The sequence below is a fragment of the Sapajus apella genome, unplaced genomic scaffold (genome assembly GCF_009761245.1).
Source record: "Sapajus apella isolate SASKATOON/1434 unplaced genomic scaffold, GSC_monkey_1.0 scaffold74, whole genome shotgun sequence".
NCBI lineage: Eukaryota > Metazoa > Chordata > Mammalia > Primates > Cebidae > Sapajus > Sapajus apella.
This window is the reverse complement of record NW_022437014.1, coordinates 4,721,247-4,744,920: the sequence shown is the minus strand read 5'-3', so window position 1 is coordinate 4,744,920 and position 23,674 is coordinate 4,721,247. Positions and strand designations below refer to the sequence as shown.

At 37.8% G+C, this 23,674-nt stretch overlaps 1 protein-coding gene across 2 annotated transcripts in view; it reads right to left on the bottom strand.

Moving 5' to 3' along the window:
- The window catches only part of CGRRF1 (cell growth regulator with ring finger domain 1), a 27,774-nt gene extending 4,214 nt beyond the window's left edge, over positions 1–23,560 (bottom strand). For both annotated transcript variants that reach the window (XM_032251114.1, XM_032251115.1), the window contains exons 1-4: positions 23,395–23,560; positions 11,611–11,750; positions 4,752–4,929; positions 4,461–4,608 (exon numbers count right to left, since the gene is read on the bottom strand). In XM_032251114.1, the coding sequence (XP_032107005.1) occupies positions 4,461–4,608; positions 4,752–4,929; positions 11,611–11,750; positions 23,395–23,498 (570 nt within the window). In that variant the 5' untranslated portion in view covers positions 23,499–23,560. The remainder of the gene's footprint in view (positions 1–4,460; positions 4,609–4,751; positions 4,930–11,610; positions 11,751–23,394) is intronic.
- Positions 23,561–23,674: the final 114 nt, after the last annotated feature.

Sequence of the window (23,674 nt, the reverse complement as noted above, 5' to 3'; positions counted from 1 at the left end):
TATGGAAATTTTCCACATTAAAGGAGACTAAAGATACATGACAAATATAAAATCTGGCTCTGGACCAGAACCTGAACTGGAGAAGAAAAATTGCTTGTGTATTAGATGAAATACTGTATCAATGTTAAATTTATAAAGCAGATGACTATACTGTGGTTATACAAGAATGCATCCTTATTATTAGGAAATCCACACTGAAGTGTTTAGGGATAAAAGTATCATCATGTATCCAACTTATTCTCAAATCATTCATTTAAAATATACATACGATATACTTACAAATATATACGATCATATGTATGTGTATGTATAAACATACGAGCAGGCTGGGTGTGGTGGCTCATGCCTGTAATCCCAGCCCTTTGGGAGATGATGGCAGAAGGACTGCTTGAGCTCAGGAATGTGAGACTAGCCAGGGCAACACAGTAAGACCCTGTCATTACAAAAATAAATTTTTAAAAAATTTAGCCTGGCACAGTGGTACATTCCTGTAGTTCTGGCTACTCAGGAGGCTGAGGCAGGAGGATCACTTGAGCTCAGGAGGTTGAAGCTGCCATGAGTGAGCTATGACTGTGCCACTGCATTCCAGCCTGGCAACAGAGCAAGGCCCTGCCTTAATCAATCAATCAATACATACATACATAAATGGGAGAATAATGCAAAGGACAAAAGTGTTAACAATAGGTGATCCAGGTACAGGGTATATGGGTGCTCTTTTACTTTTTTATTTTTGCAACTTTTTGAAATTATATATAAATAAAAAGTTTTAAAACCCTACCTTGGTTGTAAAAACACAATATTCTTTACAAGTTTGTAAAGATTTATTAATTTAGTAATAGCATCAGAGGCTTTTAATACTGAATAAAAATGACAGGATTAGTGGAAAACAGTAGTTTTCACTTCATACTAACAATTTTGTCAGCTGGGCACAGTGGCTCATGCCTGTAATCCCAGCACTTTGGGAGGCCAAGGTGGGTGGATCATGAGGTCAGAAATTCAAGACCAGCCTGGCCAACGTGGTGAAACCCCATCTCTATTAAAAAGACAAAAATTAGCCAGGTGTGGTGACCTGCACCTGTAGTCCCAGCTAGTCAGGAGGCTGAGGCAGGAGAACTGCTTGAACCCAGGAGGCAGATGTTGCAGTGAGCCAAGATCACGCCACTGCACTCCAACATGGGCAACAGAACAAGACTCCGTCTCAAAAAAAAAAAAATTGTCATTGAATATTAAAAGCCTCTGAAGTTATTATCATACTAATTATATATGTAGTCGTGGGTATATATTTGATATGGAAAAAACATTTGAATATACTATTACATGAAAGCAGGTCACAAAATAGTACAAAATGTATAATTTTATCTATAAAAAAATTATAAAGATTTGGAAAGATACAGACAAATATTCACAGTGGGTATTTTTGGATTATAAAATACAGATTATTACACTTCTCTGCTTTTGTCTTAAATTTCTATACTTCCTAATCTTTTTTATCCCACAAATGTATTATCTGAATACAGAAAAAAAAGCCAATGTACTTAAGTAAAAATGAAACAAATTTAAAGTCAAAATTTTATAGTAACAATTCCTGCTTTCCTTTTTTATTTAACCTAAAACAACAAGCTGCTTCCTAACTGTACTACCTAACTATAATTCTTTGCTGTTAAAATAAACATATTTTATTAATAATTTTTTAAAAATATAGTCCCTAGCCCACAGATAAAATACTAAAAAACCACACATGATAAAGAAATAGGAAATGTTTCATTTGCTTTTAAAATCATACACAGAGAACATTAATATAAAATATACCAATAAATATATTTGAGAGCCAGTATTATCCTCCAATCTGAGAAATAAGAGACAGAGAGAAGTGAGAATTAACAGGAAAAAAGGAGGGAGCCCACAGAGGAGAATAAAAGACATGCAAAAGGACCCAGACATGGATACATATACAAAGCACAAGAGAAGATGGCTGTTAACCCTTGGGAGACACTCAGGCTCCCCTATGGGAACAAGCCTACCACAAGTACGGCTGGACCACTGTGATCAGGGACCTGATAGCAAACCCTTCTCTGGCCTACAAGGCCACTGAACTGAAAACACACACAAAAAATGGTTAAAATGATAAGCTTTATGTTATACATATTTTACCACACGGATACACAATCACTCCCTGTTTGGACAGAGGAAAAAAGTTATAAAAAGAAAAAAAAAAAAAGACCCTCAGCACCTAAAGGAGATAGAGAGCACTATCAGTGAAGGGAAAAGGAATCCAATGGGGAAGCTGGGAGGAAAAATGACTGCGTCTGATCCTTTCGTGTTGAACCAAAGGAAAAAAGAGAACAGAACCCAAGAAACTTAGAAGAGATGGGGCACATAGTGGGGACAGAGGGCTTCCTTGCACAAGTAGGCAGGGTCAAGAACAAAGAGGCTGGAAATATAAGACACCAACTTAACAGGTTTTATTTATCTTTAACTGGAAAGGAGGGAAGGGAGAGAGGAAGCCAGGAGGCTTCTCATGCACACTAAGGTGCATGCAATGTACAACTAAGGTGTTTGGCTGTCAAGCTCTACAAGGCTCATTAACATTGCCTAGTATGACTTTTTTTTTAATTTACCAAAATTCTATTGAACCCCTATTGTGTCCTAGGCACTGTACTAGGTTCTGGAAATACACTACCGCAGGTATGACTTTTGTATTTTGTATTTTTATTGTATCTATTTAAGTTATACAACAGGATGTTTTGATATACATATACCTAGTTAAATGGTTACTATAATCAAGCAAATTAACACACTCATCATCTCACATAGTTACTTCCACTTTTTTTGCATGTGGCTATAGCACCAAAAATCCCAAAAGCTATATCATATTAACTACAGTGCTTATGGTGTACATTAGCTCTCTAGACCTGTTCATCTTACGTATGTGCAACTCTGTATCTTGTGACCTACATATCCCCATTTCCTTCCCCTCTGCTCCCCATGACTTGGAAAAAATAAGCTGACCTCAGCTCAGTGGAACTTCAGGTTGAAAAGATTAAAAACCAAAAAGCCAGATGGCTAACTGCAAATGAGTAGGGTCTAGATTTCCTAAAGAGTCTGCACCTTCCAAAGCTCAGTGTACACTTGTTACAGGAAGATATTTCTGCAAAAAAAAAAAAAAAAAAAAAAAAAAAACACAAAAAAACAAAAAATGCTCAGAGTCAAGCCCTTGTTCCTTTTCTTACGGCCTGAGTGACTGGGATTTTCTCGACTCTGTTTCAGTCTGAAAAAGGAGGATATTTGCCCTGCCCTAACAAACCAGGTTGTTGGAAGGAAAAAATAAGTTAATGATGTGAGCATACTTCGCATATTATGAAGTATCACAAAACAACGTTGCCATATCTTTATAAATGAATAATCTATACTAAACACTTCAGAAAAGTAGTCAATTGTGTGTAAGGACATTTTTACCATGATACAACTTCATCATAAGTTTATTTCGTGTGTAAGTTTCTATTATATTCAGAGGCTTGTCAAAGTTTCAGTCCTCTTAGATCTCTAAGATACTTTTAACTTCCTAACAGGAATCAATTACCAGACTGAAAAAATAATTAGCACATAATGATTACTATAATTACTGAAAATATAAGGGCCAGATATATAAGATACAGGTGCAGCAGGGGCTTTGATGGAAACAAGGTGACAGCAAGAAAAAAAAAAAAAAAAAAAAAAAAAAAGAGTGGATACTATCTTAAAATTGAGCACTTTAGATCATTATTATGCTTATTTATTCAGTGCTAAAAATGTTCAGAATAAATATGCTTCCCAACAGACTGTTTCTATATAGCAAATATAGAATGATAAAATTTAACTTAATTCAGAATAATATTAACTTAACAGAATACAGAATGATAAAATTAACTTAATTCACCATTATATATCTTTTATTTTCTAAATAAAGTCATATTACTATAATCTATAAGGTAAAAAATGAGTCATACTCTGAAGGTACTGTTACACATATAAATACCAAATAGGTGTATACCCCATTTTTCTTTTTTTTTTTTTTGAGACGGTCTGGCTCTGTCGCCCAGGCTGGAGTGCAATGGCACGATCTTGGCTCACTCCAACCTCTAACTCCTGGGTTCAGGCAATTCTCTGCCTGAGCCTCCCAAGTAGCTGGGATTACAGGCGCCCACCGCTGCACCTGGCTAATTTTTGTATTTTTAGTAGAGACAGGGTTACACCATGTTGGCCAGGCTGGTCTTGAACTGACCTCATGATCCATCTGCCTTGGCCTCCCAAAGTGCTGGGATTACAGGTGAGCCACCGCACCCAGCCTCATTTTTCAAGAAAAAAGTTTCTAGACCAAATGTACAGCCTCAGAAATTAAAACTTTTTCTACTTATCAAATAATGAAGAACCACCATTCAAATGATTTAAAGGTAATGCTTTCAAATTTTTCAGTTACTTACAATATCATAAATTTCTCGGTCATCCTCATCAGCTAAGGTCAACAGCGCTACCAATGGATAGCGAGATCTGGGCACTGTACCAAAGTCTTCAATTTTAGTATCTCTTGGTAACTGGCAATATATTTCTTCTTTGCTATCCTTTTTAATACTTTTTGAAAATGTAAAGGTAAATTGCCACTATAATCTTAAGAACAAAAGTATACCCAAAATGATCAATAACAAGTTAGTAACACTTTATCCATAAGAAGTCTAATTTTCATGTGCTAATGGGTCTATCAGATAAAAGGATACAAATACTGTTCCTGATAGAGATATTCACTATACAGAGCATCTTCTAATGCTTGGGGAGTGCTTATTCTGAAGCAATAAACATGCTTCTGCAGAGCTTCATATAATTTTTGAACACTGCATCCCCAGTAGCATGTAAGGAGGCTATCTTCAAGGCAATCTGTTGTCAAGGTTATGCCAGCTGTAAAAAATGAAGGAGAAAGAATGAAAATTATTTAATGTAACTTCTAATACAATCATACAGGGTGAGTAACAAAAGCTTCCTTTTGGATCCTGGCCAGGCTGACGGCAGTTAGAAGAACTTGTTAAACGGTACGCACCTATAAATGAAGGAACTGGCCTCTATAACAAAAGATATAAAAGCTCAATGTCTACACATTTGTTGAGAGCTATCAATAAACCATTTCTTGATATTTATATATTTAAGCTTGGAAACTGTCAATTTTCTTTTTTGGTGACTCTAAGACATCTCCCATCTACACTTTTAACACTAAAATACAGTTCACTATTGATAACCTACCATTCACATAGTGTGTATAATCCTAATGATAAGAAACAGTGCAGCAGAATAGACCTGTCTTCTAAAGTGGATGTGTGCAACCTATAGGGTCCACAGCATGATCACTGTTGTAAGAAAAACATTAAAAAGAAATTGAGCTTTACTAACATTAAAATATACATTTACAACGTTAACATACAGGCTTATCACAGACTTAATGTCCCATGTAATACATAAAATACCCTGAGGAAAGTGTGGGGATTCCAAAACATAAAGAGTTTAATAGTGATATCTTCATTCAGTTGTTCACTTGCAACTTAAGAAAAGATATTACCATTTGAGTAGACCTGATTAAATGGATTTATAAATTGAAAGTAGACATGAAATTATATCATATAGTTTTATTTAACACTTATATAGGACTTGCTTTGTGTCACCTATGTTATTCCCCCCTCCAAGGGGTATTTGTAGCAATAACACATTCAAGGGGGTAGCAACATCCAGTGTTTCATACTGCTGGGGGGTGCAAACTGCAGTGGTGCAAACTGTAACAGGTAGTACTCCTTGGCACTGATATGCTGACTAGACCAAAAGGGAGTGGTTTTGGTCATTGTTCCCGGCTGAACAGCCTTGGTATCTGATTCCAGCTCTCCTAACCTGCCAGCAATTCTATAAGCTACCCAATATCCTTTTATTGAAGTTGTTTCTGTTGCTTACTAATAGGAATTCTGATTGATATATTACCTATTTTTTAAAATGTGATCAAGAGTATACATTAGAAGAAGATACACAAATACAAGCAGATGCTCCACAGGATACCAAAAACTGATTTTTCCAGTTTTATTCTCAGTATTTAGTAGTATGGACACAGAGTCTGAGATTATGAGTAGCATTGATACATGACCATTTCTAATCACACTTAAGCAAAAATTTTAATTGGTAGGAACTTTGCATAGGTAATTGGAGCAGACTTGATTTCAAATTTTTATGATTCCAATCATTGGGTATTCATTAAAGAATGAAAAATTCCACTTGATAATAAAATGTTTTTTTATTAACACATACAAATGTATGTAGGACATATACACACACATATAAAATCACACATATTTCTCCCTGTGTCATTGTAGAACCACACAACATGAGGCAGAAGAAAAAAGTTGGAGGTAGACAGGAAAGGAAAAAATAGAAAAATGTATATTTTAAAACGTTGAAAAAGAAAAAAGAAACACAAAATAATTATTTATTAATGTATTACTAGCAAAAATGTAAATATATATATATATATATGGCTACTTATTATTGCATTAGTTATCATAGAAAAATGCTGGAATAAACCCAAATGTCCATCAGTCAGGAGTAAATGAATAAAATACAGTACTCTACAACGAAGTACTAAGAAGCTATTAAAAAGTAATTGAGGCATATAAAAATATCTGCACATACTATTATGAAATGATCTTCAGAATATTTTATTAAATAAAAAAAGCAAGGTAGAGAAACTTAAATACATATGCTACTGTTGATCTCACAAGAATGGATACCCATATATGTGTTTGTTTACATTAAAAAAGAACAGGCCAGGCATGGTGCTTCATGCCTGCAATTCCAGCACTTTGGGAGGCTAAGATGGGCGGATTGCCTGATCCCAGGATTTGAGACCGGCTTGGGCCAACATGGAGAAACCATGTCTCCACAAATAATACAAACATTAGCTGGGCACGGTGGCATGCACCTGTGGTTCCAGCTACTTGGGAGGCTGAGGTGGGAAGACTGCAGCTGCAGTCAGCCGTGATCATGCCACTACACTCCAGCTGGGGTGACAGAGTGATACCCTGCCTCAAAAACAAAACAAACACAAGAACAATGGCAGGATAAGCCTTTTAAAACTCAACTTACAGCTTACAGAACATGTAAAACTACACTGTTTATTTGCTTTGTAAAAAGAAAAAAGCCAGAGTCCCAGAGATTCAGAGGTGCTAAGAAGACTTGTTTATAGACTTTGTATACTTAAGTAAAGTGGAAAGAGTGTCAGAGACCTTTGACAACTGGAGATTGATCATACTTTAAAATGTCTCTGAAATTAATTAATTAAAATAAACTACAGAATCTATAAAACTATACTCTCCATAATCTTTCATAAACTTGTCCATTACATAAACCGAGGGGAGAATGTAATGATTTCCACTATCTAAAGATAGTTCCAGCACCCCTATCAAAACTATGCTCCCTTTACTTTTTCCACTTCTTTTGCAAAGAGTTTCATGTATTTTTTTGTCTTCTAAAACTCAGTACATACACAACATCATTTTAAGATCAACAGCATTAACAGAATTGGGGGCATAGCTGTAAACTGGAAAATTCAGAATCAAAATAAATGAAGCAGCATGGGTATGGCATCTCTCAAAGTGTCTTTAGCAAGACTAGCTACAACAGGCAAATAAAGTGGGGTGTAAGAGACAGTCTTGTGAAAAAATAAGGATTGTAGAAAATGTGCTAAGCCACTAAAAAAGGAGAAAAGACGGGGCAGAAAAGCTACAAATCTTCCTGAAGAAGGATCCTGTGAGAGAAGTAGCAATAAAACAAAGAGATCATTCATGAGGATAATAAAGCCAGCGCATTAGGAGATGAAAGTTTCAGGTTGTAGGGAATGGAGGTTCACAAATGCCTCCAAACATGCCATGTATGTTGTGTTTCTTTTTCCTAACCCTTTTGCTTTAATGTTAGCTCTTACCAGGGTGAATAAGCTAAAATACAAGGAAGCTACTTATAAAAGACAGTAGAATTCCTGAATCAAATTAATTCAACTCAATTAGTATATTCTGAGTACCTTTCAATGTCATTAAAGACTCTAAATAGCAGACATGGAAACGCAAATTCAAATATATCATTACATAATAAGAATTTTAAAAACCCCAACAACCCACCCCTAGTAAACAGAACTAAATGACTAAGATTAAAATGGATTCTCTGGTTTTCTTCCTTTTTTAAAAAATTATAAATTTTAAAATATAAATAAAAAGCATGTGTGGTTTTTTGTTTTTTGAGACAGGGTCTTACTCTGTTGCCCAGGCTGGAGTGCAGTGGTGTGATCTCAGCTCACTGCAGCCTCAACCTTCCAGACTTAAGCAATCCTCCAGCCTAAGCCTCCCAAGTAGTTGGCATTAACAGGCATGAACCATCAGACCCAGCTAATTTTGGTATTTTTAGTAGAGATAAGGTTTCGTCATGTTGGCCAGGCTGGTCTTGAACTCCTGGACTCAAAGATCTGCCCGCCTCAGCCTCCTAGAGTAAAGATTTGTAAACTATCTACACATCGAATGAAATAACTTTTTACAATGTCACAAATATTGTTAGAATGTTATTTCAGTGTTCTGTGTAGACATCTTTAATGACACAAATTTTACACTACTAAGTATAACTCCTACCAAAATCCTTCTCTTTATTTCCCCATAGCAGAAAGACAGTAAATGATATGCATTGGTATTTTCAAAATTAAATTACTTCAGTAGTCATGCTGTGCGTCCACACATTTAAAGAATTTTTCATGACCTCAGTAATGCTACTGTTGGTTAGCACATAGTGTGCAGGCATAGCTAAGAGGGCTATTTACTGGCTAGCTTTTCATTTGCCTCAAACATTTGCACTGCTGGCTCTATTTGTGACTATTTCTGCCTGAAAAGCAGATTGACGGATTTCCTCACACTTTGTTCCTCACAAATGCCCTGTGTTTTGCTCACAATGTATCAGTTCTTCTTAGTTTTTCAGTGTATTTTCAGACTTGTGGAAATGTACTGAGGAAGGAAGGCCTTGCAGCTGGTAGATTTATCACTGTGGGTCCTGCTCAGGAGCCAGATGTGACACGGTAGTAGGTTCTAGTCTATGGCCACAGAGGTGGGAGGTTATTGAACCACCACTATTCTGTACACTTTATTTTTTATTTGATTTTATTTTTTGAGACAGAGTCCCAGGCTGAAGTGAAGTAGTATGATCACGGCTTCCTGCAACCTGGACCTCCTGGACTCAAGCGATCCTCCCTTTCTTTCCCCTGCGTAGCTGGGTATACACTTGAATCAGGTTTAGCACAGCCTACTATCTTTTACACAAATTGGTTTTCTCTGTGTCATATCTTAAAATTTCGTTTTGCCAAGTGAAAAATGTCAGCATGAATTGTTATCTATTATAGGGATGGAGCAGGGAGAGGGTTGGCTGAGATCCTAGTTTACATCAATTCATAGGATAATAGTATTTACAGCTAAAGAGGATGCATAAGAAATTTTGTACTTTTGGAGGCCATGCACGGTGGCTCATGCCTGTAATCCCAGCACTTTATGAGCCTGAGGCAGAAGGACTGCTTGAGACCAGGAGTTTGAGACCAGCCTGGGTAACAGAGCAAGACTCCATCTCTACAATTTTTTTTTTTTTAATTAGCTAGGCATGGTAGTACACACCTGTAGTCCCAGCTACTCAGGAGGTTGAGGCAGGAGGACCACTTGAACCCAGGATGTTGAGGCTGCAGTGAGCTATGATCACCCTACTGTATTCCAGCCTGGGTGGAAGACCAAGATCCTGCCTCAAAAAAAAAAAAAAAAAAAAAAAAAAAAAAAGCCATGTATTTTTCCTTACAAATCAAGATTTACTTAAGGCTGATGATCCATATTGAATAAGTAAACTGATTTTTGACCAGTTACTAGATTCTGAGAGTTAGAGGCAGGAAGGATGAACAGACAAGAATGGTCCACAGAAGCAAGGGAGCAGGATGTTGCGAAGGAAGGTCTACTCTGTAAAATACTAGAGAGAGAGCATTAACTCGGGCCTGAAAGACTCCCACTGGATTTGATGACTGCTGGGAGTCGAAAGCACAGGGCAGAAGTAGTAATTAGTGACCTCCGAGAAAGCATTTCAGTAGAAGGATACAGGGAAAAGTCAGACTGCACTGCACTGAGGTAAGAGGAGAAGGCAAATGCAAACAGCTTCCAAGAAGCTAGCTGTGAGGGAAAGAAGAGAAATAGGGCAGTAGCTTGAATAGGATGAAAAGCAGAGAAAGATCTGGTTTATTTGTTTTCAAGAAACCTGGAATGTAAGCAAGTATAGAAGGTGACAGGTCTCAGCCCAGAAAAAAGCTACAGAGCTGTATCCAGAACTACCTATTCTTCATCTCTATTGAACTGTCACAAAACCAGTTCAAAGTCTGAAAGTTCAAAACTGAATTAATTGCCATTCTTCTAATACTTGCTATTCTTCCTGTACTCCTCATTTTTGTAACAGGATCTGGCTATGGACAACCCACAGGAAGAACCTGAGTCTTCTTAGACTCCTCTCTTACCTGCACCATAACTGACTGTTTCTTTAATGCATCACTCCATTTCTTACCCAAGAGGTAAACACCTACTTATCTTTCAATATTCTACTCAAAAAAAAAAAAAAGGAAGGAAGAAAAAAAATAAAGAGACTCAGCATACTCTCTTTTATGAAGGCTTTTCTGAATATGCCTCTTCAGCTTAACAAATTTAACCACCTCTTTCTTCACAATTCTAAGGCTTCCGAAATGGTCCTGCAGACAACTTATTTTTCCAAGCAAGCACAAAAGCTATCAACTGCCATCTGTTACCTACCATCTACAAAATAACATGTTACATCAAAAAAATTTATACGAAAATACCATAGTTTCAGATTAAAAGACAATTGTTCTGGCCGGGCGCAATGGCTCACTCACGCTTGTAATCCCAGCGTTTTGGGAGGCCGAGGCAGGCGGATCATCTGAGTTTAGGAGTTTGAGACCAGCCTGGTCAATATGGTGAAACCCTATCTCTACTAGAAATACAAAAATTAGCTGGGAGTGGTAGTGCACACCTATAATCTCAGCGACTCGGGAGGCTGAGACAGGAGAATCACTTGAACCCAGGAGGCGAAGGTTGATTGCGCCATTGCACTCCAGGCTGGATGACAGAATAAGACTGTCTCAACAACAACAACAAAAAAAGGCAATTGTTCTTCAAAAGGTTAGCAACCTTAGATTAACTGTATTTAGACATAACACATCATTTCTCACTTGACTACAGACCAATAAAAATGGCACAGTGTCCTAACAGACTTCACCATTAACACCTGTAATACTTCATTCTGCTCCTTCATATATACATCTACCTTTGTTTACTAGGTGATAAATTCTTCAGATGTAAAGTGTTTCAATTCTTTATCTTTGTATCTGTAATACACAGTACAGACCCTGGAACAAAATAGTTGCTTAATAAATGTTTGTTAAAAGACTAATGAAGGGAAAGAAATAGAGAAAGAAAATAAAAGGACTAAAAAAAAAAAACGCAAGCAATGAGAGAAAATCTTTGGAAAATAGCCACAAACTTGTAATTGAAGCTGAAGATGGATTAGTGATCTCTAAGCCAAAAGGATTCTTGACTTGTCTCATTTGCTTTTTGAAAACTCTTGTGCTGAAGTGGGTCTCTTCCGAATTTCTCAGAATTACTGGAACATCCCAACCGAACCTAAAAAAAGGTAAAAAATATTATTTTAACAAATGTTGAAACTTTATGTTACATATAAAAATCTGCTGTGCTGCATTAGCTATTCCTTTCAGCATTGTCAGAAAAAGAGGTTAAATCTCTCAATTTACGTTATTTTATGAAATTAATCTAGAACTAAGGGAGATTAGGGATCCCACCCAACTGCAAAACAGTTGGCCCTCTGTGTCAACCAACTGCACATCACAAATATTTGGGGGCAGGAGGAAGAATAAAAAATAACAATAACAAATAATACAAATTCAAAACCAATACAGTATAACAACTACACAGCATTTACACTGTATTAGGTATAAGTAATCTAGAGATTATTTAAAGTATACAGAAGGATGTGTGTAGGTTATATGCAAATACTATGTAATTTGTGTACTGGCTCATGCCTATAATCCTAGAATATGGGGGGTGCATATCCTAGAATCAATCCTCCCCAGATATCAAGGAAGGACTATGTATTATTCAGCTGGCTGAATCAACATATTCTTGAAAACAAAGAGTTTTACTGTTAATACTTTTGATAACACCGAAGGAATATGGAGATTATAAATTATACTTAATACAACAGCAAACACATGATGAACTTAATGAATTTTTTTAAATATGAAAAACAAATATATATTCAAGAGGCAAACTATTTAACAGGATTTATGGGACAACAGAACTTTTTTTTTTTGGAGTTGGAGTTTCACTCTTGTTGCCCAGGCTGGAGTGCAATGGCGTGATCTCGGCTCACTGCAACCTCCATCTCCCGGGGTTACAGGCGCATGCCCCCATGCCGAGCTAATTTTTGTATTTTTAGTAGAGAGGGGGTTTCGCCAGGTGGACCTGGTTGGTCTCAAACTTTTGACCTCAGATGATCTGCCTGCCTCGGCCTCCCAGAGTGCTGGGATTACAGGCATGAGCCACCACGCGTGGCTGAGACAACAGAACTTTTAAAACACCAACTACAGCTCTTCATTTATAATATATCTTCTATTTTTAAATTTCACGTAAAAATGTAGACTCTGACAATGCACACAGAACAGAATTAAAAGGAAAAAGAAAGGGGCTAAGCTCAATTCTTAGTAAAATCAAAGAACAGCTAGTTTACTCAATTTACATAAAATAATTTAAAATTAACATATACAGTTAAACTTGGAGACTTCAGCTTAAGACGGCACAGTCAGGGTCCTATTTGATGCACTCCCTTCTCTCCAAACATGCATCAGTGATAGATTAAAAAATAAAAAGAAAAATAAAAAAGACCCCACAGATACCCGAGTCCCATATGCTTTAAACAAAAAAACAAAGACCCCGCTGAAATGAGTAAACAAACTCTGGCATATTTAAACAAAAGAACAGAAGTACTCAGCACTGAAAAGGAATAACTGATTGCTACCCCCAAATGGATAAATTTCAGAAACATCATCCGACTCAAAAGAAACCTTATGCGAAAGAAAACATGCTGTATGATTCTCTAATATGAAATTCTAGAGCAGGCACAACAAATCTATGGTAGAAATAAAAATGAGAACAATAGTTGCTTCGGGGAGTACAGGAGTAGGACGTAACTTTCCCTGACTGGGAAAGAGCATAAGAAAATTGGTGGGAATGCTCAGTATCTTGACAGAGGCTTAAGTTGTATAGACGATGTGTTTGATAACATGTGGTAAATGTTTCACTTAAGATTTGTACATCTTACATGTAATTGTTACTTCAAAACAACTATAAACGAAAACAAATATTGAACAGTAATACGTAACATTTTAGAACTTACAGTGAAGTTCTAAAATCATCAAAGATAGACCAATGTGTGGATAAAAGAGTGGATTAATGTGGACAGATATGTAATACAGCAATTACAGTAAAATGCTGATGGTAGAACCTAAGTGACAGGCAAATGTTTGTTCACTGTATAATTCTTTCTAGTATTCCATATGTTTGAAAATTTTTATCATAAAATGCTGGGAAAAAGTCATACCTGGGTTTAAAGGCAAATACCTTTATGGATCTAAAAAAGGAAAGAAACATAAAGGAATGAGTAAGGCTATGCCATGGTTTCATGGTTCTCGGTCTGGCAGCAGACAGTGGTAACCAAGCCTTCACGTATTAAGGAGACGAGTATAGGCAGTCCACTCCAGAAAAGGGCTGGAGCCAGATTCATAACTTAGAACCAGGAGCTGGATTAGGTCAATATCAACACAAGCAGGCAGAACTGTGGTTTAAGACTTGGTCCTAGGCTGGGTGCACTGGCTTATGCTTATAATCCCAGAACTTTGGGAGGCTAAGGAGGGAGGAATGCTTGAGCCCAGGAGTTTGAAACTAGCCTGTGTAACAACAGCGAGACCCCATCTCTACAAAAAAATAGAAAATTAGCCAGATATGGTGGTGTATATCTGTGGTCCCAGCTACTTGGGAGGCTGAGGTAGAAGGATCACTTGAGCCTGGGAGGTCAAGACTGCAGTAAGCAGAGACTGCCCTCCAGCCTAGGCAACACAGAGAGATCCTGTCTCAAAAAAAGAAAAAAGAAAAAGCAAACAAACAAAAAGGCCGGGCATGTCGGCTCATGCCTGTAATCCCAGCTCTTTGGGGGGGGCTGAGGAGGGTGAATCACCTGAGGTTGGGAGTTCAAGACCAGCCTGACCAACAAGGAGAAACCCTGTCTCTACTAAAAATGCAAAATATTAGCCGGGCATGGTGGCACATGCCTGTAATCCCAGCTACCCGGGAGGCTGAGGCAGGAGAATTGCTTGAATACAGGAGGCAGAGGTTGCAGTGAGCCAAGATCATGCCATTACATTCCAGCTTGGGCAACAAGAATGAAAGTCCATCTCAAAAAAACCAAAATAAAACAAAACACTCAGTCCTAGACTAGAGGTCTAGGAATCTGGGCATAAATAACTACCAAATGTTTTTGCAATCTATCCATCTGACAAAGGTCTAATATCCAGAGTCTATAAGGAACTTAAAACAAATTTACAAGAAAAAAAAACATTAATAAGTGGGCAAAGGACATGAACAGATGCTTCTCAAAAGAAGACATTCATGTAGCCAGCAAACATATAAAAAACAGCTCAACATCACTGATATCAGAGAAATTCAAATCAAAACCACAATGAGAGATACAATCTCACGCCAATCAGAATGGCAATTATTAAAAAATCCAGAAACAACAGATGATAGCAAAGTTGTGAAGAAAAAGAAACACTTTTGCACTGTTGGTGGGAGATCTAGAGGCAGAAATACCATTTGACTCAGCAATCCCATTACTGAGTCCTATTACTGAGTAATCCTATTACTGAGTATATACCCAAAGGAATATATATCATTCTATTATAAAGATAAATGCATGCATACATTCATTGCAGCACTATTCACAACAGCAAAGACATGGAATCAATCCAAATGCCCATCAGTGAGAGACTGGATAAAGAAAATGTGGTACATATATACCACGGAATACTATGCTGCCATACAAAGGAACAAGATCATGTCCTTTGCAGGAACACAGATGAAGCTGGAAGCTGTTATCCTCAGCAAACTAACACAGGAACAGAAAACCAAATGTTACATGTTCTCACTTATAAGTAGGAGCTGAAGAGTGAGAACACATGGACACATGGGGGGGAAACAACACAGAGTGGGGCCTGTCAGGGTGGGAGTTGGATAAGGAACAGCATCAGGAAGAATAGCTCATGGATGCTGGGCTTAATACCAAGGTGATTGGTTGATCTGTGCAGCAAACCACCATGGCACACATTTACCTATATGTAACCAACCTGTACATCCTGCAGCACATGCAACCCAGAACTTAAAAGTTAAAGGAAAAATATAAAAATAAAAATAAAATAAAATATTCAACTAATAATAATAACTGTACAGTGGATAAACAGTGAGGATGAGAACAAAGGCAGAAAAATAACAAAACAAAACAAATCTTCTACTAAAATTTAGGTTGAAAACCGAAGTTTCAAAACGCACAAACATAACACTGAGAGATAACCAATAAAATTAACAAATGAAATAAAAGTTCACTTTTGATGAATCTGATTTTACAAAAGAAGTAAGGCTGCTCTGGTCCTGCCTAACAAAGCTGAAAAGCAAGACTCTAACAGGCTAAACTATTTCTGAGTAACTTAACTGTGGCCCAGAATAAAGCCCAAGAATATTTATAGGAATACAAAAATATCCAGCACCTAATAAGGTAAAATTCACAATGTATTGCATCTGATAAAAAAAATTAACAGACATGCAAAGAAGCAGGAAAATATTACCCACAATGAGGGGAAAAACTCTATTAAAATAGATCCAGAAATCATACAGATACTTGAATTAGTAGACAAGAATATAAAAATAGCTCTCAGAACTATATTCCATATGTTTAAGAAGAAAAGCAATGACTGCACATATGATATAGAGGCATGGAAGATATTTAAAAGTCCCAAATCAATTTTTAGAGATGAAAAACATAACGTTTTAGATAAAAAAAATATAGTAGATGAGATTAACACCAGATTAGATACTGCACAATAAAAGATTAGCAATCTTGAAGACAACATAATAGAAAGTACTGAAAATGAAACACAGAAAGGAAAAAGACTGAATAAAAATAAATAAAGCATCAGTAAGCCAAGGGACAACTTTTAAGCAGTCATGTAACTGAAGTCTGAACCTATCGCTCAAGTTTGCAGAGGACAGATAAAGTATTTGAACACATAATGACTAAAACTTCCCCCAAATACTGAAAACTATAAAAACCTACAGACCCAAGAATCTCAATGAGCTCCAAGCACAAGAAACAGAAAATTACCTAAGGCAAATAATAATCAAATTGCTTAAAACCAGTAATAAAGAGAAAATACTAAGAAAAAGAAAAAAGATACACTACAGTTGCTAAAGAAAAAGAAAAAAGATACATTACACACAGAGAAACAAAGATAAAAATGAGAGTAGCTTTTTAATATTAATAAAAAATAATGAAAGGCAGACTATCTTTAAAGAGCTAAAAGGAAAAAAAAAATCTTATGGGTCAAGGCTGGGCACAGTGGCTCACGCCTATAATTCCAGCACTTTGGGAGGCCGAGGTGGGAAGGAGGGCAAACTGCCTGAGCTCAGGAGTTCAAGACCAGTCTGGCTAACATGGCAAAACCGTCTCTACTAAAGATACAAAAATTAGCTGGGCGTGGTGGCATGCACCTGTAATCCCAGCTAGTTAGGAGGTCGAGGCACCAGAGTCCCTTGAATTTAGAAGGCAGAGGTTCCAGTGGGCCAAGATTGTGCCACTGCACTCAAACCCGAGTAACAGAGCAAGACTGTCTGGGAAAAAAAAAAAAAAAAAAAGAAAGAAAGAAAGAAAGAAAAAAATCTTGTTAATCTAGAATCCTATACCTCTGTTTTTCCAAAGTAAAATTAAAGATTTTTCAAACATAACAAAAGCTAAAAGAATTAATCACCAACAGACTTGCACAACAAGAAAAATTAAAGTATGCCTTGGGAAGAAGAAAGATGATACCAAAAAAAGAAACCTGGATTGATACAAAGAAATAAATAGCAGTGAAATGGTAACTCCATCAGGAATTGATGCTTTTCCTATATCTCTTTAAAACATTACTTGAAGGTAGATGGTGATAAGTTGGAGGTATATTATAAACTTCAAAGGAACCATTAAAAAAGTTATTGCTAATAAACCAACAAAGAAGGTAAAATAAAATCACATAAATTATTTAACTAATGCAAATGAGGGCTGAACAAAAGGGAAAAAGAAAAAAAGCAGACAAGTAAAATAAAAGAGGGGAGAAGAAACAAAGAAAAAATGAATAGCAAGATGGTGGAATTAAGTCTAACCACATCAATAATCACATTAAAGGAAAATGTTTTAAACTCCTTAATTAAAAGGCAAAGATTATTGGATTGGATAAAAACATAAGACCTAGCTATATTGTACATACAAGAAACCCAGTTTAAATAAAAAGACAAAAATAGTTTACAAGTAAAAGGATGAAAAAAGATGTATCTGCTGACACTAATCAAAAGAAAGCTGAAGTGGCTACATCAATACTAGACAAAGTAGATCTCAGAGCAAAGACTATTACCAGGATCAAAGAGGTCCATTTCATACTGATAAATGGGTCAATTCATCATGCAGACAAAATATTCCTAAGTGTCGATGTACTTATTGGTAGAACTTCAAAATATAAAGCAAAAACTGATACAACTGCCAAGAGAAACAGACAAATCTACAATTATAGTCAGAAATTCTAATAATCCCCACCACTTCAATAATTGGCAGGTCCAATATATAGAAAATCACTAAGAACATCAAAAACTTGAATAACATTATCAACTAATTTGACTTAATTGACACTTATAAAGCATCTCACCCAGCAATAGCAGAATATATATTATATTTAAGTGCACTAGGACATTTGCCAAAAGAGAGAATATATTTGGTTTATAAAACAAGTCTCAATAAATTTACAAGATGTCAAGTCATAAAAAAGTATGTTTTCTAACCACAATGGAATCAAATTATAAATCAATAACAGAGATATATTTTAAATTTCCAAATATTTGGAAATTAAATAACAAACCTCTAAATAACTTGGAAATCAGGAAAAAAATCAAAAGGGAATTATTTTAAATTATGACCTGAATAAAAATGAAGACATATGTGTCAGAATGTGTGGAATGCTGATAAAGCAGTATTTACAGGGAAATTAAAAGGTATTAAACAATTCTGTTCCATCTCCTGGAACAGAAAACCAAATACGGCAAGTTTTCATTTATAAGTGGGAGCTAAATGATGAAAACTGATGAACCCAAAGAAGGGAACAACAGACACTGGGATCTACCTGAGGGTGGAGGTAGTGAGGAGGAAGAGAAGCAGAAAAGATAACAATTGGGGCCAGGAGTGGTGGCTCATGCCTGTAATCCCAACACTTTGAAAGGCCGAGGCGGGCAATCACCTGAGGTCGGGAGTTTGAGACCAGCCTGACCAACATGGGGAAACCCCGTCTCTACTAAAAATATAAAAAATTAGCAGGTGTAGTGGCACATGCCTGTAAGTCCAGCTACTCAGGAGGCTGAGGCAGGAGAATCGCCTGAACCCAGGAGGTTGAGGTTGCAGTGAGCTGAGATCACACCATTGCATTCTAGCCTGGGCAACAAAAGCAAACTCTGTCTCAAAAAAAAAAAAAAAAAAAAAAAAAAAAAGATAACTATTAGGGAGGATTAATACCTGGGTGATGAAATGATCTGTACAACAAAACCATGACACGAGTTTACCCATGTAACAAACCTTCGCATGTACCTCTAAACCTAAAATAAATGTTTAAAAACAAAAACAACAGAAATCTCAACCTTATAAAATACAGGTCACCAATGAGTCCAAGTTTCAATCAACCAAACAAGTATGAGTTAACACTTTAGATGCAGAATTTCTTGAGAATATACCCAGATCAATCAATATGATCTGATCTAGTGTTACATTCTATTCTCTGGCTTAACAAATTTACAATCCATCCTCACATATATTCCCAGGATTCCACAGATATACATTAGCAAAATTTTGCAATTCTTTTCAAGGACGAACTATTTCTAATAAGATCAGATTGTGTCCCTATACTACACAACATGCAGAGATCTGGGCTTCAAGACAAGATAATAGAGGTAGGTCTTAAGTGTGGATAGCCCTTTGCAAAGCAACTGCCCTAGGTGAGGTTATTACAGGATATTCAAGCAAGAAAAGGCTAATTTTCTCACACATGGAAAGTAAGCAGCTTCTGTCAACAATGGATGCTCCGAGTGACTGGAGTTTTTTTCAAGATTCTCAACTCTGTCCATGTCTACCTAGATTGTCCCCATTCCAAGTCTCAGGGTTCCACTTTTTTCCAATAAATATTCTACATGAGACACCGACAAAAGCCAGGTAATTCTATTCCTAGTGTAATTAAAGCTGTGTTTAGGCACCCGCCACCATGCCCAGCTAATTTTTGTATTTTTAGAAGAGATGGGGTTTCACCATATTGGCCAGGCTGGTCTTGAACTCCTGACCTCAAAGATCTGCCTGCCCTGGCCTCCCAAAGTGCTGGGATTACAGGCAGAGAGCCGAGACCACACCACTGCTCCAGCCTGGGCAACCTAACAAGACTCTGTCTCAAAAACAAAATAAATAAAACTGTGTTCAATTTTTAGCAAGACAAAATAAAGTGCTTTAGAGCCACAGAAACTTTCTGATTCTCTAATAATTGACCAATCTAACAGTTTGAAGACCTGACTTTGTCATTTTCTTTCTGTTAGTGCTCCAGGGAACACAGAAGCCCCCATCTCACTTCTCCCTCAGTCCCTGTAGTCACCATTACTGCCATAACAGGCAAGCCCTTTAGCCACTTGGTCCTCCAGCGCACTGCTTCAGAAATAATTTTATCACAACCAACCAAATATAATAATTTGATTGTGATGCCACTATATGTAGTGGGTTACTAGATTATTTCCCACTGGCAAAGAGCTAAAGTTTACCAAACCGACCCCCAAATTCTATCTTTGAAAGTTTTCTCACCAGAATCTCATTCTTAGTGACAATTTATCAGTCGCAGTCCATGCAGGAGTCTGAAACTGCATCTGTTATTTTAACAAAGAGATTTTATTTTTTAAGTTATCAGCATCAACAAAGAGAAATTTTAATATGAATAATGTTAACCATATGTTGAAGAACTTAAAAGACAAACAGAGGACACTGAGTCGCTACTTATTTGATAAGAAGTAGCAACAGCAGGAAGCAGCTATCACTCCTAGGACAAGGGAACAGAGAAAAGAGAATAAAGAAAATTATATAGTTTAGAACTTTGGAGAAGAGACTATGGAGCTCAGGACTCAGACCTGAGGAAAGCATACTGGTAGCTTTAAGGGAGTGCATAAGGCTGATTCTAGCAGAGTAGGGAAGCATAAACTGGAACAAGTGGGACCAACTATTAATGCCAGAGGGAGGCATTATTGTGGCAAGTGAAAGACAAGAAAAGAAATCAACAGAAAGCAGCATGTCTCTTCATCCCTTCCAGCCTTCCAGTCTCCCTCCCTTGTTGGCAAGGCCCAATAGGTAGTCAGCTTGCAAAGAAGAAATGTAGTTTAGAGTTCTGCCCTAGATTCACAAGGCAGAGGGTGGTATGAAGCTGAGGTCAACAGCTTAATAAACTGCAGTCAAGAGGAGGCTGGGAGTAGTTACTGAGTCATGGTCCCTGATTATTTGAAATTGTTAAAGGGTGTAAATGGCCTTTTGGGTGTCTTTGTGCTCAGTGCCTGGCAGAAGCTATCAGAGCTCACAGAAAACATCATATGGTGAAAGAAAAATACTATACTTCCAGTTGCATGCCTCTTTGCTATTGCTATTGGGATTCCAATAATCAGATGCTCCTGTTCTTTTTCCACTACCACATAGTGCAGGTGGACATGGTAAACAGTGGAAAGAAGCAAATGGTGAAAAACTCAGAGCAGTACTAAGGGGAAAGCCATGACAGAGAAAACACGTGACCAATAGGGATGGTATTATGGGAAGTTAACAAAACAAAACAAAACAATGAGACGGGTGGAAACATGTATATTAACTAGTCTGCCCTTCTGACTGGGGTACTATCAGAAAGATGTTTTTATGAGATCTACATGGTGTCCAAGTTTTCATCACTTCTAGTCCATAAATATGTGGCCTTGGCTTAAGTTTGCAAATAAACATGGTAAAAAGCTTATCTACAGGGGCAAAGCTAACTCAGATGGAGAGAATGGCTGGGTTAGGCTCAAGGTTACTGGTTAGACCTAAATCAGGATGAACGTGACTGGCATTTAAATGGTCTTCTGGCCTCGGCAGTGCTTAGCCCAGACTTCCAAACGTTCTACGACTCCATGGGCTTCCACTCTTGTAAAACTCTTATCCAAATGGGGTGATTTGGCAGTTATTAAATTTTCAAACCAAGTCTTAAAGCTGGCAGAGCCAGGATTTGAAACTGTCTGACTCCAAAGTCTGTCTGTTAACCACTACAAACATAAGGCTCCTGCCTACCCTCTTCCCAATACTAAAGATTGGTATCTAAGATATCTAATTAGTTGGCCTATTTAAAATAAAAATTAAAGCACATAAGGCAATTATCAACTAGTTACTATTTTCCTTAGTGGTGGAAAATTATGTTTCATTAAGAGAATAACACTAACATTATAGTCATTTAAAAATCTTGTGTTAAGACTGCTTTTCTCACACAGGCAACACCTTCCCATAATTCCAATGACAAACTTTCATGTAATGAACAATATCAATAAAATCTGATGGGTCAATAACCAATTGTGTAAGATTGGTCTTTGTTTTCCAATCTTATTCTCACATACAAGTAATTTGTATTTCCAATCCTCACCCACAAACAAGGCAAGGAATTCTAGGCTCTATTGCTAGTAGGGTGAGGGGCAAAGTGGAAATGTCAAAACTTTGGTCACTTCCTAAAGATGGCATATATTTTCGTAAACTGACAAGGGTCCGTGTTCTTTAAGGCAATCAAATAAATGCAACCAAAGGCTATTTTAAAAGTCGTTTTCCATAGCCTTCTTTATTCACTAACATGTTCTCCTCTGCCCCTCTGCTCATGCCCAGACTGCCTCTCTGAAATGCCTCTTCTTCACTACTATATACATTTGATTCCATTTATTTTTAAAAATACTCATTCTCCGAAATCCAGCTCATGTCTCTCTCTTCAACAGAGTCTTCTCTGACCTCTTCAGACTATGGCTGTTATCCACTTAGAATTGCTGTTTGATCTTTTTGTAACTATTATCTTCTCAAAGGGACTCCGGAGGCTGCGGCCTAGAAAAACTGCTGTGGGCTAGTAACACGGTTTCAACTCGCTATTATTTACAAGCCTTGTCTAAACATGATACAACAGCATCTCCTCAAGTGAGAAACTGAACCGCTAGGCTAGAATTGCTCAGCGGTTATCTAACAGTCCATTCTACTTGTATCCAATAGGCAAGTGTCCTGTCCTCAGTGTAACTTATTTCTAAGGTCTCTTCCAGCTCTAAAATTATGATTTTACAATTCTATCGACTTAAATAGTACTTCAAAAGGTGTGGAATCTACATAGAAACCATTAAACTCTCAAACGGTAACAGTTCAGTTACAAGTTACGCTGAAAGATCTGAGGCTAAGGGCTCCACTCAGGTCAGAATCACAACTAGGAACCTCGCTCACTGTCCATCCAGTCTGTGCACTGTAGCACAGCTGACTGACTCATTCCAAACACACAGTAGGCCCGAATCCAGGACAGACGCCAAACGGAGAAGCACTTTCTCCCAACACCGAGACCAAGCCCCTCCTGGCTGCTTTATCGCCTACAAACAAAGCTGAGTAAAACACCCCAATCCGGTACCACCCCAAGGTGCCCCAAGCGACGCGGACCAAACGGTGATGCTGGGCAGTGACGCAGGTGCAGCGTCCACCTTGTTTTCCTCGCAGAGAAAGTCGGAGTCCCCGGCACCGGGGAACACCGGATCCCCGACGTCCTCGGGCCCGCGGCCCTCCGGCTCCTGTGCCCCCCGCAGTTCGTCGCGACCCCACTCCCGGAGTGTCCGCCCCTTCGTCTCTCACTCCTGGGACACTTACCATCCCAGTACCAGGCCGGTGGTCACGATGAAGCAGGTAAACACCACCGCGATGTAGAAAAGCGGCGAGTATTCATAGAGGGTTACCAGAAACACCGCAGCCATCAGGGTCTCACTCTGGGCTGAACCCGGCTCCAGCCGCGTAGCCCAGCCCAGCCCAGCCCAGCGGAGCCCAGCCCAGCCCAGCGGAATCCAGCCCGCCCGGCCAGGCTAAAAGTCACTACGGTGCCCCGGAGCGGACAAACTTTGTAGATCCGCACTCGCCTGGGGTTCTCGTGAGC